The sequence below is a fragment of the Ursus arctos genome, chromosome X, assembly GCF_023065955.2.
Source record: "Ursus arctos isolate Adak ecotype North America chromosome X, UrsArc2.0, whole genome shotgun sequence".
NCBI classification, from domain to species: domain Eukaryota; kingdom Metazoa; phylum Chordata; class Mammalia; order Carnivora; family Ursidae; genus Ursus; species Ursus arctos.
In genome coordinates, this window is record NC_079873.1 from 120,288,736 (window position 1) to 120,304,991 (window position 16,256).

General features: G+C 41.3%; 1 protein-coding gene across 2 annotated transcripts in view; it reads left to right on the plus strand.

The window, feature by feature from the left end:
* Positions 1 to 16,256, plus strand: part of HS6ST2 (heparan sulfate 6-O-sulfotransferase 2) — a 286,457-nt gene that overhangs the window by 237,048 nt on the left and 33,153 nt on the right. The window contains exon 4 of one of the 2 annotated variants that reach the window (XM_044391647.3): positions 2,617 to 2,703. The exons of the other annotated variant lie outside the window; for it this stretch is intronic. Coding sequence (XP_044247582.1) covers positions 2,617 to 2,703 — 87 coding nt within the window. The remainder of the gene's footprint in view (positions 1 to 2,616; positions 2,704 to 16,256) is intronic. 2 annotated transcript variants of the gene reach the window in all.

Sequence of the window (16,256 nt, forward strand, 5' to 3'; positions counted from 1 at the left end):
ACTCCTGGGATCCAAGCCTGCCACAAACTGTGCTTGGTCCCTACCCCACTTTCAGATACACTTGACCACTGCCAATGGATTGACTATTTGCCCAGAACAAACATTTTGAGCTCTTTGATTACTTTCACCCCCAGTCAAGTGCCTTCCATATGTGATTTTCTCTGAGAAAGTTTTTGTTTTTATTCCCTGCAAATGTGCACGTACCGGATATGGCAGTAAGTCAGAGGGGTCCTTATTCCTATCTTTTAAAGGACTACTGCTCCCAGACCACCCCCGTCTAGAGCAGCAGTTAACAATAAGAAAACCGCCACTGCCGGCTGCCAACTTTCCCTGCTGTCCTGCCGTGCCCTGCATGGAGCTTAGAAGGGGTCACTTGTCATGCAGATGATAAAGGACTCCTGTGCCCAAGGCACAGGCATGGGAATTTAACAGTGAGAATGGGTGTTCTTGCATTGAAAAGGACGTGGGTGCCTGAACTTTGTGACTCAGGGAGCCTTAAATGACCATCTAGTCCAAGCCCGGTAGCTTGCAAGATCAAAAGAGCTCTTGTTTCAGAATGCTTCCACTGAAGTTTCCCACTCCCTCTTGTCTGAGTGAGGGGCGAGGCGAGGAAGCTCTGGGGGGCCAGGGATCAGGATGTGGAAGTGAGGAAATGGAGCCTGACTTGAATTTTGCAACTCATAGCATTTTGCGTCCTTTGCATCGGACTGCCCTGACCTGCTGGAGGCGACTGTCTTGAATTCTTTTGAGTTACAGTCTCTTGCCCCATTGGTTGGTATTATCTCTTAGTTTCTGAGCTTGGCTCTGGGTGAGGAAGGCAGATGGTATGGTCCCAGATGCGGCTAAGGCGTTCTTTGCTACAAAGTCATGATGGATAGGCCGGGGCGTAGTGGGGTCCACAGACCCCACTCAGAATGTAGACACAGTCTGCTGAATCCGTGAGCAGCACAAGGAAATGATCCCTGCGCTGTGCGGGAATCCCAACACTTTGTCTTGGCAGGCATCTGATATCTCTCCCTGGGATAGAATGTGTGCTCACTCTTTCTAGAAGGTCTGTCCCCTCCAGCAGAAGGATCGGAGGTCATCTTGGTGTCGCCCACTCCAAACAACTGTTGGGACTTTTGCTATCTGTCTGGTTAGCCCTCATCTGTGCCCACACCCTTTTGCGTTACCTTGGGGATCTTGTGGAACCTATGATTCTCTCTTGTTCCAGTCGCATCTGTCTGGTCATTTAAAGCTGATGAGTGCAGGGCAGACTATCTTTTCTGACCCCCATGCCACCGCACATATAAATACAGTACTTGCAGGTACTTATTTCTGAGGTACTTAAAAGGTTTGTAAGTATCTTGGAAAGCTCTTTGACATTCTCTGAGACAATATTCTGTGCCTTTGGAAGGCTCTATTATCGTCATTGAAAGCCAAGATATACATTTTTCTTTTTTACCTTCACTTTTCATAAAAGGTTATGCTGACGTAGATCTGACTAACAAGAAAAAATCTTTCTGATGAAATCAGGATAAATAATTCCACACATCATCAAGTGGAGAGAAAGGCTTTGAATTGGTTTCCATGGAAATCCGAAGATGAAGTAAAGTAATAATTTCAAGGCAGAGCAGCTGAATTGAAGATAATGGTAAAAATAGTTTGATAAAGAAAATAGAATAAAGTAATCAAGAAGACTCCAATCAATTATTCCTTTTTGTTTACCTTCAAGTGATTAATTTGTCTGCGTTTATTAACCTGATGAGATTAAGCAGACCTTCCTAGTGATTTATTTCGTAATTGTTTCCAAGGTTTGACATAAGCTGTGGAGTTATTGAAGGTGGAGATTTAAATTCAATTACTCATGAAGCAGGTGGTGCTTTTCCTGAAAGAATATCTGAATTCACGGCCTTCCCATGTTAACATTATGAGTGAAAATTATTAATTCATCTGATAGTATCTCACAAAGACTTTTGGAAGTCACTTGGCATCCGCATACTTCACTAAAAGTCAGAAGCTTCAGAACTGAACTTGTAATACAGACACTCCAGAGACTGAAAAGAAAGGATTTGATGTTAAAGACTAGTTATTTTCTAGTTATTTTTACACATTTTTTTTTTTTACTGGAACCTCCCTTGGGGCCCGGGCCATGGTGCTATCGTTAATGGAATCCACTAGCTCAAGCTTGAATGCCAAAAGGATAGCTTTTTTTTTTAAAGATTTTATTTATTTATTTGACAGAGAGAGAGAGAGACAGGCAGCGAGAGAGGGAACACAAGCAGGGGGAGTGGGAGAGGAAGAAGCAGGCTCCCAGCCGAGGAGCCTGATGTGGGACCTGATCCCAGGACTCTGGGATCACGCCCTGAGCCAAAGGCAGATGCTTAACGACTGAGCCACCCAGGCGCCCCAAGGATAGCTTTTTTTGAACTTGACCAGTGGTTCCCACTCTCTTTACCTTTGAAGGGCTCACCACTGGATAAGATCATGCTCCATTTTGACAGGAAAAAGAGAGAGAGCGCGCGCGCGTGAGAGAGAGAGACCGAGCCTCAAAGTATTTAAATGAAATGACTAATTGCTTTTTGTCTCTGTGGTCATTTGTTGTATATATTTTTTCTATTCTTTCTGTGGGTATAGTAAGGATAGACGGGGTTCTCCAAACACTAATCCAGGCGCCAACTCTCCATCATCCACAAAGACCCGGAACACATCTAAGAGTGGGAAGTAAGTGAAAAGTGTCCCTGTGCATTTAACATAGTTATCACCAAGCCTTGTGCTGTCCTCATTTTGTCATTCATTCATACTCATTCAACAAAGATTTGTGGAATGCCTTCCGTGTGCCTCGCACTGGGCTAGTCACCGGGGAATATACATGAGTAAAGCATGTGTCAAGAATATTGGGTATGTGAAGGACTGAAGATGTAGGAGGAGATGGGAAAGTCAGACTGAGTGTGAAGGGCAAGGAGTTAAAGCAACGCAAGATTTAGACTATGTGTTTCAAAAGTTAAAGAAAGAAGCAGCAACACCGAATCATTGTATGAGTTGAAAAATCCATGAAAATCTGTCTTTGACCCATACCTTAAGATTTAGGATTGAGTTGGAAAAATCTGGAAAGCCATTCCATGAATGTCCTGGTTTAAGTACATTCCCATCATAACCATATCACTGATTTATGTGGTATGTATATTCTTTTCCTAGTAACCAGCATGTACCATGTCCTCCACACAACTATCTTTGTGGTATTGCCAAAACTTGTATTGGCTGAATATTTGTGATGTTGGATTGACCTCTTTGGGTTAATTCCAGAAAACAGCATTGGCTGATCCAGCCAATTGGATTCAGCAGAGCATGGCTGAAACAATGTGGTCCCATGCAGATGACATACCTCCGATTAGGTGCTTCCCCTCCGAAGTGGCTGCAGCCCTTTGGTGAATGACTTGGGTTCTCTGTAAGTTACGTCTCTCAGTGGCATAGGGCATTGTGACAGGCAGAAATACAGCCCTGAAGGAGTACCCAGCCTGCATCTAGGAGAGGATGAAAGATGCCCTCATCATGCTAAAAGCTCTAATCTAGCAATAAGATATGTCACTACAAGAGCATGGCTTTGCAATGAAAGGTGAATTTGTAATGGTCATATATTTTATGTATTCAGTGTTGGACCATAAATGCTGCACTTTGAATATGATCTTATATTCAGTTCCCAAAGTGAAAGATCTATTGGCTGCTTTTTTTTTTCCTTTTCTTCTCTGAAATACCATTTCAGGTTTGCATACAAAGTTGAATGTGGGCTATCTTGGAGAATATAAAAAGCGGTGGTGAAGACATAAGACTAAATCTCCAAGCACTTATAACTCGTTTCAGTTATTTATCACCACACACCACAATCAAAATGCTGGATAAATTATGAAGGAAGGGAATTGATGCACACAGTCCCAAGCAGATGAACGTTTCCAAATTAGTCCCGATTCATCATCAGCGTGCTGAGTGAGCAGATATGACACTGGAGAATGGCTTTTAGCACCATGCTTGCAGAAATGGCAGGCTGTGTCTTGGCCCCTTATACGCACCTGTCCCCCTGACAACAGCAGAGCACTCTCCATTTATTAGACCTTGATGTATCGCGATGGCTGCTTGTGATTGCTGTTACACTTTGAAAGGGGCGCTGTTTGGTTTCTTTTGGCTTGGCAGGGACCTAGTTTCTTACCTTTTGAGTAAAGAATCTCAGCGTGAGCTGCACAGGGAGCGTTGGTCGAAGTTGAGTTCAGATGACACAGAGAATGCATGCCTGACACCATACCCAGGTTGTGAGCAGTAGGAGGCCTGCATAAATACATTCCCAAGTAGATAAATGTGATCTTCTAGCGTACTCGCTGTATTTGGACACAGCCCAAGCTTCTGCCACCATGAGGGCCTCCCTTTTCACACATTCTGAGCTATGTGCCTTTTGTTGGCCGTGTACGTGACTCACGGATTGAGGTAGTTCTTTGTAATTGTTCATTATTTTTGTTGATTATTAATGAAAACTAAAAAATTCTCCAGTATCCTCCTCGTGGATATATGTGCCGGGTCCCTTGATCCGACTTAGGTGCCATCAGCTTTCAGGAGGTTTTAAAAATGATTTCTCTGCACATTTTCTCCGATCTCAGGCTGTCTGTGTTCACAGGAGCAGTAGAGAGCAGTCTCAATATGGTGAGACTGTTGGGGGCCCTTTTCACACTTTCCACAACAGTGTATCGCTATTAGGCACATGTGTTGTAATTCAGAGAGCGTCGTTATTTCCTATGTACTTCGTTGGTTTGGGAATGTGGGGCAGTGTGAGGTGTGGGGAGGTAGATTTCTGCATCCTGGACCTTTTCCCATGGTGCACTGTCACGACGAGCTTTTCCCATGATGCACTGTCACCACAGGCAGCATCCGGGCTGCAGTTCTGCTGGGTTTCTCATGTTCCTTGATCTAATGGCAGTGTGATGTGGAACAGTTCTTATTTTGAGGCCAGAAACAGGCTGGGAGATGGAAGGCATGGCCTTTTCTTCTCTGAAAAGAAATTAGGTCTCCTGGTTTTTGAAGAAACAAAAAATGCAGAATTCAAGCTGCCTCCGATACACATCGTGGCTACATGAAATCATAACTAATATGTGTTGAGTGAATGCTCTGAGCCAACCTCTGTACCGAGCACTTGACAATTTTGTCTCGTTAATCCTCAACCACCAGAAGCTTATGAAATAGGCACTATTATTATGTCTGTTTTATACATGAGGAAATTGGAGAGGATAGCATGTGCCTCCACAGGGGTCTCCAGATAGAAATTTTCGGTAAGTTAATTTTTTAAATTTAATTACTTTAAGACAACTGGAATATATTGAGCGTTTATTTTGCACCATTGTGCTAAACCCTGGGGTCTCATAGACAAATACAAGATCCAAAATGTACCTTCAAGGAGCTCACAGTCTCCTTGTGGAGAGGAGAGGAGTCAGGATGACAAGAAGGTATTGTCACAGGCTACTCCTGTGGGAGCCCATATAGTCACCCCTAACCAGTGCCAGGGTTGCGGTGGGGAAGATGTCATGTGGGGATATCAATGAAGGCTTCTGAGAAGTGACCCCTGAACCCTTTCATTTGCCCACTTACCCCTCAGGTAGCAAGGCTGGGTCAGAAGAGGAAAACGCAAAGTAGTCACAAAGGTGGACAGAATCCCCTAAAGTTAATAAGAACAAGTTGGAACTGTCCGCCCCTTTGGGGGACTTCAATGCATCGGGGGCCAGCTGAGATGGATTGAAGCATGCGGAGTAGCTTAAGAAACCTACAGCTTAAAAGTTGTGTTGCTTCCGCTCGCGCTGTTCCATTGCCTGGATCTGAAGCTGGGTAGCCAACCCTGTTAGAGGCAGGAACAGATGGAATGGGATATATCTGAGCAGCAGAGCCAGACTACCCTGGCAATGACTTTCAGGGAGATACATGCAGTTTCTTCTATGCCAACAGTGAGGCAAATTGACGAGGCAGAAAGAAAAAGCACAGAGCCATAACTCTGATATCAGGAAGCACAGGTTTTGCAGAGGTTGACCCGTGACTAGCCAGGCCGGACCACTACATTTAACCGCACATTTGGTTCCTTCGGTAACGTGAATCTGTTATTCCGTTGACCACATCATGCCAGAATCAATCCATTTGCTGACCCATTGGGTTGTTCCTAGCCAGCACTTAAACTGTCAAGGCTGAGCATACATGGCAGTGACAAGGAGCCGTTATGAATTTTCATGGTGTATCAGAACACAATTTACAGGAGACCAACTCTTTTGCTGAACAGATAAGGACACCAAGACTCAAGGAGGGTCAGCCACTTGCCCAAACACATGCATCTAGTTAGTAGCAGAGGTCAGCTTAGAATCCCAGTTTTCTCATATTTGCCCCCTGCTCTTTTTACTCCAATATATGCTACAGTTCTTCTCCCAGATAGTAAAGTACTTCAGCTAATCACACCAAAGGAGCCCTGGAGCCTGGTCTCAGCATGTGCAGCCGAATGCTGTGCCCTCCATATACCATGATACCTGTGTGGGTCGCTTCCGTCAGCCACTGTGAAAATGGAGACTTCGGGGAGAAATTAGAATCATTCCACTTTTTAAAAAATGTAGCCGTAGTGATGATGAAAGGAAATAGTGTGCACTTTTCAAACACTTTCCTTTTGCTCTAAACTAACATCACTCTGGTTGTGTTTGGTCAGTCACCCATTCTCAACATTATTGTGGAGCGATCTCAAGCCTTTAACACCCCTTCATCAAGGAAGCAATAAAGAGAACTCATAGATCTCCCTCAAATCAGCCAGCCAAGGTTGAGGGTGTGTGTGTGTGTGTGTGTGTGTGTGTGTAACACTCAGAGGCATCAATTTAAAAACTAGATTGTAGGCAGTTGCAGACGGCGATGGAAATTAATCACCCCCTCAGCCTAAAATGTTTTCCACATAGGCTCCATAGACTATGGAATGACAAGAACCAAGTCCAATTTTCAGATACTAGTGAAGGCCATGAATATTACAGGGCCGGGGCAGAGAACCCAAGCACACTGCCTGGTAAATGATGCCATAAATGTTGACTTACATGAATTAAGCCAGGGATGCTAAAATGGAGGAAAAGGAGTACAGAAGGGAAATACGAGGACCAGGTCAACCTTGCTCACCTCACAAATCTGCCCGGAGCCGACCCTAGGAGCAGATGCCACAGGAAGATGGACTCCAACCTGTCTTTGCCAAACTTGTCTCGTAATGAGCAGACCTGTTTATCAATTCAGCCATCTCTAGATGAGAGCCATTAGGAGCACGTAACTTCATAAAGAAACTAAACACACCAACACGGTTTTGGTTTTGGTTGGCAGGAGCCAAATAAAAAACTTCCTTGCTTTAAAAAGAAGTGAAGTCTTGCTTGTTCTGTATGGACTCGGCATGGTGCAGACTGAGCTCTTTACATGGGCGTTTCTGGAGCCCAAATCCTGCACACCGTGATCTCATATTATGTCATTTCCTCTAATTGAGAGCCTAAGACAGTAGTCTGTGACTGTTGCTAAAACCCCCCGTTTTGCCTCTGATATGAAAGTGTGTGTGTGTGCGCATGCGTGCACACGCATGTGTGGTGTATGGACATTACAGTCAGGTGGCCAAGTATTCAACATGTCAAATGGTCCCTGTAGTTTTATGTGCTAACGATGTCAGTAGTGCCTTAGTTTAGCTGTGAGGCTAAGTCTAATATCACAAAGGCTTGTGACAAACCAAAGAGTGAAACTGACTGCTAACTCTCTTTGTCTCTCTCTCTCTCTCTCTGCAATTGCTCATTTGTAGAAAAAGACAAATGACAAAAACATAAACTGATGTGGGAATGTATCCCTAAAAATGGCTTTGAGTGTGCCCGAGAATCATTTGTAGCCTAACTGCCTTTTCCTCCAATATTCCCCATCCGGGATAGCGTGAGACTTTTAGTCGTAACAAAAAAATCAAATCTGTTCCAGAAAGTACATTCATTAATAAGGCAGGAAAGTAGCCTAAGACATTTGAAAAAGACTTCTAATAACAAGGGGTAAATAACACACAGGCTGGATATACTTTGAGGTTTAACCTAGAGCTAATGGATGCAGCACAGGGCTGTTGAAAGATCGCTTGAAATAAATTAATCATGTAGCATTGTGCGTATTCTAAAGGACATCAGCTTTGCAATCAGAGAAACCTGGATTTGAATCCTGGCTCCACCACCAATTAACGTTGTACCAACCTCATTGGGCCATTGTGATGATGAAATGCCATAATCTTAGTCAGGGTCTCCCAGTACCTGGCACAGGCCAAGCGCTTAATAATGTCACCTAGTGATTATGCTTGCTTCAGCTGCCAACCTATTGCAGCTGGGAACACTGTGACCTGCCCAGTAGGATTCTGACCAAACGAGAGCTCCGGGTGGTGCAGCTTGCCTGGTTGTCTGCTTTGCCAGCTCTGGAAATGGGAAAGCAGAAGCCCCAGCACCACCGACATCACATAAATAATTCCTGCAGGTTAGGATAGACACGAAATTAATAGTGGATCCAGGAAGAAACAGTTCAGCCATGGAAACGTTGTTTAGCAGGTCCACGTGCATCTCTGTGATCGATAATATGAAGAGTATACTTACTGACATAATAGACGCCCCCCAAATATCTGACTGTCCATGCTGGTCATGGTTCTACAGCTTCATCAAGAAGAGTGATTCTGCTAATGGAGCTTTGGAAAGCAGGAGCCATCTTTCACCCCTCTTGCCTATCATACAAAATCATAGAGCCAACATGTTGTTCTCTAGGACACAGGTCCTTGATAACTTTTTCCCCCTCTGAAATATACAAAATGAAGAGCTCTCACTTGCACTGTTCTGGCACAACTGAGTGATGCCCAGTTCCCAGGTATTGGCTAGAATTCCTCTCCTGCTCTCCAACTCAAGAAAGCCCAGGCAAGCAAGAAAGAGTGACGTTAAACAGGACTCCCCTATTTTCCTCCAAATAATAAATCTCTGTCTCTGTCTCTCTTTCTTCCACCCTCCTTCCCTTCCTCCTTCCTCCTCCCATCTGTTTGTCCATCTATCCATCTGTCAATGCTACATCTGACCTTTCACCCCAATATTGCTAGTTCTCAAACCAGCTCTTTTTGAGCTGAGGGAATTACAGAGGCTAAATAAGTGGCATCTTCCAATGCCTCCAGGCCAGATCTGTGTTTTTCAGGAAACTCACCTATTAAACATGGCCCACTATGGTTTCCAGTACTAAGAAAGTACGAGAACATGGGGCAAAGGTGATGTGCTATCTAAATTATTACTATGAACCCATCAGTGGCTAAAAATCTAGCATGTAGAAAGATTTAGGTGTGGAGTAGAACTTTTTAATTCGATGAAACTCAGTTTATTATTTTTTTTCTTTTCTGGATTATGCTTTCTTTTTTTAAAGATTTTATTTATTTGAGAGAGATAGAGACAGCCAGCGAGAGAGGGAACACAAGCAGGGGGAGCGGAAGAGGAAGAAGCAGGCTCATAGCGGAGGAGCCTGATGTGGGGCTCGATCCCATAATGCCGGGATCACGCCCTGAGCCGAAGGCAGACGCTTAACCTCTGTGCCACCCAGGCGCCCCTGGATTATGCTTTTGGTAGCGTATCTAAAAAAATATTTGCCTAACCCAAAGTTGCAAAGGTTTTTACCTGTGTTTTCTTCTAGATGTTTTATATAGTTTTAGGTGTTACCTTTAGGGCAATTTTTCAATTGGAGTTAAATTTTGTATATGGTGCAAGGTTGAGATCAAAGATTTGTTTTGTGTTACATATGGATATCCAGTTATTCCGGTACCATGTCACTAGAAGAATATATTTTCCATTGACCTGCTTTGGTATGTTTGTTGAAAAATCTACATATATATATGGGTCTACTTCTAGATTCTCGGTTGATTGATATGTTTATCCTTTTATGCCAATTCCACATTGTCTTGACTACTCTAGCTTTAAAATAACTCTTGAAATCAGATGGCGTGAGTCTTCCAACTTCGTTCTTCCTTTTCAAAGTCATTTTGGATATTCTAGGTCCTTTGCATTTTCATATGAATTTTAGGATCAGTCTATACATTTAGAAAGAAAGCCTGCTGGGATTTTGGAAAGGATTGTGTTGAATTTATGTATCAAATCTTGGGAGAGGGTGGTTCAAGATGGCAGTGTAGGAAAACCCTGAACTCACCTATTCCCATGGACACACCAAATCTACAGTGACATATAGAAAAATTCTTTGAAAAAGACTTGAAAACAAGCTGAAGAGCTCCTTCACAGCAATGGGTAAAAAGGCCAGATTGAGAGGAGTAGGTGAGACAGAGACATGGTCTTGCCAAAACCCCCACCCCTGACACGGCAACCCACAGGCAGGTGGGACCTCACAAATACAGAGTGTATCTATGAGGAGTGAGGGGTTCAAGCCCCACATCTGGCAACCTTAACCCTTGGGACCAGCATTAGAGAGACAAACCTCCAAAACATCTGGCTTTGAAAACCAGCACAGCTTATGTCCAGGAGACCCAAAGTTCTGGAAGAAATTGACACTGCTCTTAACAGGTTCATGTACAGACTCACTTGCCCTGGGACTCATGGCAAAAGCAGCAGATTGAAATATGCCTAGACCACGTGTGAAGGAGATTTACTAGCTAATTTTAAGTGTCTGCTGAAGGCTCAGGGATGTGTTAGAACTCTCTCTGGGGGTGGAGTCACTTGAAGGTGCCATATCTGCACTCTCCTTCTGCCTTGTTAATGCTGCATGCCCTGGACTATTGTGCCCCATGACCCCACCCCACCATAACTGTTGGGCGGGCTTGCCACAGCTACGTGCTCCCCTGTGGCCCAGCAAACCCAGTAGATGCATGCAGTCCATATAGGGAATGTCCCTTGAACACCTGGCTCTGGTGGCCAGGAGGGAGCTTATGTTTCTGCAGAACTGAAACAGAACTGAAACAATTGAAGAGATAGTTCTCCAGGGGACTGCAGACAGCAGACTCAGACACACATCTTGTTTTCCTGTGACCAGTCCTTCAAGACTGGGAGGGATTGGTGTTTTGCCTAACATAGGACAAACACAGAGAGCCCAACAAAATGAGGAAACAAAGGGTATGTTCCAAATGAAAGAAGATAAAACCCCAGGGGGAAAAAACTTAATGAAAGGGAGATAAGTAATTTACTCAATAAAGAGTTGAAAGAAATGTTATAAAGATGCTTGCTGATCCCAGGAGAAGAATGAATGAGCACAGAGAGAACTTCAACAAAGAAACAGAAAAATATAAGAAAGCACCAAACAGAAGTCATGGAGCTAAAGAATATAATAGCTGAGCTGAAAAGTACACTAAAGGGGTTCAACAACAGACTAAATGAAGCAGAAGAAGGGATTAGTGGCCTGGAAGACAGGGGAGTAGAAGTCACTCAAACAGAACAGCAAAAAGAAAAAAGAATTTAAAGAAAATGAAGATAGCTTACGAGACCTATGGGACATCATCAAGTGGAACAATATTCACATAATAGGGGTCCCAGAAACAAAAGAGAGAGAAAGGGACAGAAACTTATTTGAAGAAATAATGGCTGAAAACTTCCGTAACTTAGGGAAATAAAGAGATATCCAGATCCAGGAAGCCTAGAGAGCTCCAAATAAGATGAAGCCCAAGAGAGCCACACCAAGACACTTTATAAATTAAAATGTCAAAAGTTAAAGCTAAAGAGAGAGTTTTAAAAGCAGTAAGAGAAAAAGAACCTGTTATGTACAAGGAACCCCCTCCCCAGAAGACTGTCAGCTGATTTTTTTCAGCAGAAACTTTGCAGGTCAGAAATGAGTGGCATGATATATTCAAAGGGGTGAAAGCAAAAAGACTTCCAACCAAGAATATTCTACCTTGGGGCGCCTGGGTGGTGCAGTTGTTAAGTGTTTGCCTTTGGCTCAGGGCGTGATCCCGGCATTCTAGGATCGAGCCCCACATCAGGCTCTTCTGCTAGGAGCCTGCTTCTTCCTCTCCCACTCCCCCTGCTTGTGTTCCCTCTCTCACTGGCTGTCTCTGTCAAATAAATAAATAAAATCTTTAAAAAAAAAAAGAATATTCTACCTGGCAAGGTTATCGGTCACAAATGAAGGAGAAAGAAAGTTTTTCAGACAAGAAAAACTGAAGGAGTTCACCACGACTAAACCAGAAACGTAAAAAGATTTCTTTAAGTTGAAATGAAAGGTGTTAATTAGTAACAAGAAAACATAAAAAAATTAAAATCTGACTGGCAAAGGTAAATATGTATTAAAGGTAGTAGACTAATCACTTATAAAGCTAGATGAAGATTAAAAAGACAAAACTAGTAAAACCAGTAAAAATAACTAAACTATAGCAGTTAATTAAGGGATACACAAAATAAAAGATGTAAAATGTGACATCATTGTGTCACATGTGTATGGGGGAGTAAAGATGTAGTCTTAGAATGTGTTCAAACTTACCATCAGTCTATATTGATATATAGGCTGATATATGTAAGCTTCATGATAATGACAAAGCAAAAACCTATAGTAGATACACAAAAGATAATGACAATGGAATCTAAACATAACACTAAAGAAAGGCATCAACTACAAAGAAGGAGAGCAAGAGAAGAAGAAAGGAACAGAGAGGATCTACAAAACAGCCAGTAAACAAGTAACAAGATGGCAGTGAGCACATACCTATCTATAATTCATTTAAATGTAAATGGACTAAATTCTGTAATCAAAAGACACAGAGCGACTGAATGAATAGAAAAACAAGACCCATCTACATGCTGCCTACCTCAGATAGAAGGTCACACAGACTGACAATGAAGGGGTGGAGAATGATGTTTCATGCAAATGGAAAGAAAACTGGGGTAGCTATTCTTATATCAGACAAAATAGACTTTAAAACAAAAAATGTAATAAAAGACAAAGATGGGCATGGTATAATGATAAAGAGGTCAATCCAGCAAGAAGATATAACAGATGTTAATATTTATGCACCCAACATGGGAGCACCTAAATATATAAAGCAAATATTAAGAGACCTAAAGGGAGAAATCAACAGCAATACAATAATAGTAGGGGAATATAACACCCCACTTGCATCAATGGATAGATCATCCAGCCAGAAAATCAGTAAAGAAATTTCAACCTTAAAGGATACATAGGACACATTAGACCAGGTGGAGTTAATAGATATATATAGAACACTCCACCCAAACACAGCAGAATACACATTCTTCTCAAGTTCCCATGAACATTCTCCAGGATAGAACATATGTGATAAAACAAGTCTCAATAAGTTTAAGATTAAAATTATATCAAACGTCTTTTCAGCCCACAATGGTATGAATCTGGAAATCAGATTCCAAAGAAAACTGAAAAGAAATCACAAATATGTAGAGATCAAACATGGTACTGAACAACCAGTGGATCAACAAAGAAGTCAAAGGAGAGCCCAAAAAATACCCTGAGACAAATGAAAGTGCAACATACCAAAATCAATGGGATGCAGCAAAAACTGTTCTAAGAGGGAAGTTCATAGAGATATAGGCCTACCTGAATAAACATGAAAAATCTCGGAACCAGAAAAAAGGAACAAATAGCACAGAGTTAGTAGAAGGAAGGAAATAATAAAGACCTGAGCAGAAATAAATGAAGTAGAGACTAAAAAGACAAGAGGAAAGATCAATGAAACTGAGAGCTGGCTCTTGAAAAGATAAACAGAATTGATAAACCTTTAGCTGACTCACTAAGAAAAAAGAGAGAGGGCTGGAATAAATAGAATTTGAAATGAAAGAGGAGAAGTTTTAACTGATACCAAGAAATACAAAGGATCATAAAAGACTACTATGAACAATTATATGCCAACAAATTGGACAACATAAAAGAAATGGATAAATTCCTAGAAACAAACACTATTCCAAGACAGAATCATGAAGAAAGAAAATCTGAATAGATTTATTACTAGCAAGGAGATTGAAAGTGTAGAACCAGATGGCTTCACTGGTGAATTATACCAAACATTCAAGAAGACTTAACAACTATTCTCAAACTCTTCCAAAAAACTGAAGAAGAAGGAATGCTTCCAAACATTTTAGGAAGCCAGCATTACCCTGATACCGAAACCAAACAAGGACACCACAAAACAGAAAATTACAGGCCAGTATCCCTGATGAACATAGATGCAAAAATCCCCAACAAAATAATAAGCAAGCCAAATTCAACAATACATTAAAAACATCATACACCAGGATCAAGTGGTATTTATTCTAGGAATGAAGGATGGTTCAGCATCAACAAAGCAATCAATGAGATACACCACATTAACAAAATGAAAGATTGAAATCATATGATCATTTAATAGATGCATCTGACAAAATTTAACATCCATTTGTTAAAAATTCTCAGCAAAGTGGGTATAAGGGAAGTATACCCCAGCCATATATGACAAGGCCACAGTTAACATCTTACTCAACAGGGACAAGCTGAAAGCTTTAACTCTAAGATCAGGAACAAGACAAGGATGCCCATTCTCACCACTTTTATTCAACACAGTATTTGACATCCTGGCTGGGGCAATTAGTCAAGAAAAGGAAATAGAAATCTTCCAAATAGGAAAGGAAGAGATAAAACTGTCACTATTGGGGGATAACATAATTTTATATATGTAAAACCCTAAAGTCTCCACCAAGAAACTGTTAGAACTAATAAATGAATTTGGTAACATTGCAGGATATAAAATTACTATATGAAAATCTGTTGCATTTTTATACACTAACAAACCATCAGAAAGAGAAATTAAGAAAACAATCCCTTTTACAATCACATCAAAAAGAATAAAATATCTAAAAATAAACAAATTTAACCAAGGAGGTGAAAGACCTGTACCTTGAAAACTGATAAAAGAATCTGAAGAAGACACAGATAAATGGAAATCTATTCCATGCTAATGAATCAGAAGAATTAATATTGTTAAAGTGTCCATATTACCCAAAGCAATGTGTAGATTCAGTGCAATGCCTATGAAAATCTCAATGGCATTTTTCACAGAGATAGAACAAACAATCCTCAAATTTGTATGAAACCATAAAGGATCCCAAATAGCCAAAACAATCTTGAGAAAGAATAATAAGTCTGGTGGCATCATACCCCCTGATCCCAAACTGTATGACAGAACTGTAGTAATCAAAACAGTATAATATTGGCATAAAACAGCACCTAGATCAATAGAACAGAATAGAGAGCCCCGATATACACCCATGCATATATTGTCAATTAATTTACAACAAAAGAGGCAAGAATGTACAATGGGAAAAGGATATTCTCTTCTATAAATGGTGCTGGGAAAACTGGACAGCTACGTGCAAAAGAATGAAACTTGACCACTCTCTTAACACTACACACAGAAATTCATTGAAAATGGATTAAAGACTTGAATATGAGACTAGAAACCACAAAATTCCTAGAAGGAAACATAGGCAGTAAGGTTCTTGACCTTGCTTTTGGTGATATTTTTTTTTTTTTTGGATCTAACTCCAAACGCAATGGAAACAAATGCAAAAATAAACAAATGGGACTACATCAAACTGGAAAGTTTCTGCACAGTGAAGGAAGCCATCAACAAAATGAAAAAGCAACCTACTAAATGGAGACGGTATTTGCAAGTCATACATCTGATAAGGGGTTAATATTAAAAATATGCAATGAATTCATACAACTACAAAAAAAATCCAATTAAAAAATGGGCAGAAGATCTGAGTAGACATTTTTCCAAAGAAGACATTCAATTGCCACCAGGCACATGAAAAGATTCTCAACGTCACTAATCATTAGGGAAATGCAAATTAAAACCACTGTGACACATCATGTCACACCTGTCAGAATGACTATTATCAAAAAGACAAGAAATAACAAGTGTTGGCAAGATGTGCAGAAAAGGGAACCCTGGTGCACTGTTGGTGGGAACTTAAATTGGTGCAGCCACCGTGGAAGACAGTGTGGGGGTTTCTTTAAAAACTAAAAATGGAACTATCATCTGGCCCAGCAATTCTCCCTCTGGGTCTCTATCTGAAGAAAATAAAAGCACTAATTTGAAAAGATACATGCACCCCTATGTTCATTGCAGCATTATTCACAATAGACATGATATGGAAACAAAGTGTCCATTGATGGATGAATGGACAAAAGAGATGTGATATATATGTCTGCATAATGGAATACTACTCAGGCATCAAAAAGAATGAAATCTTGCCATT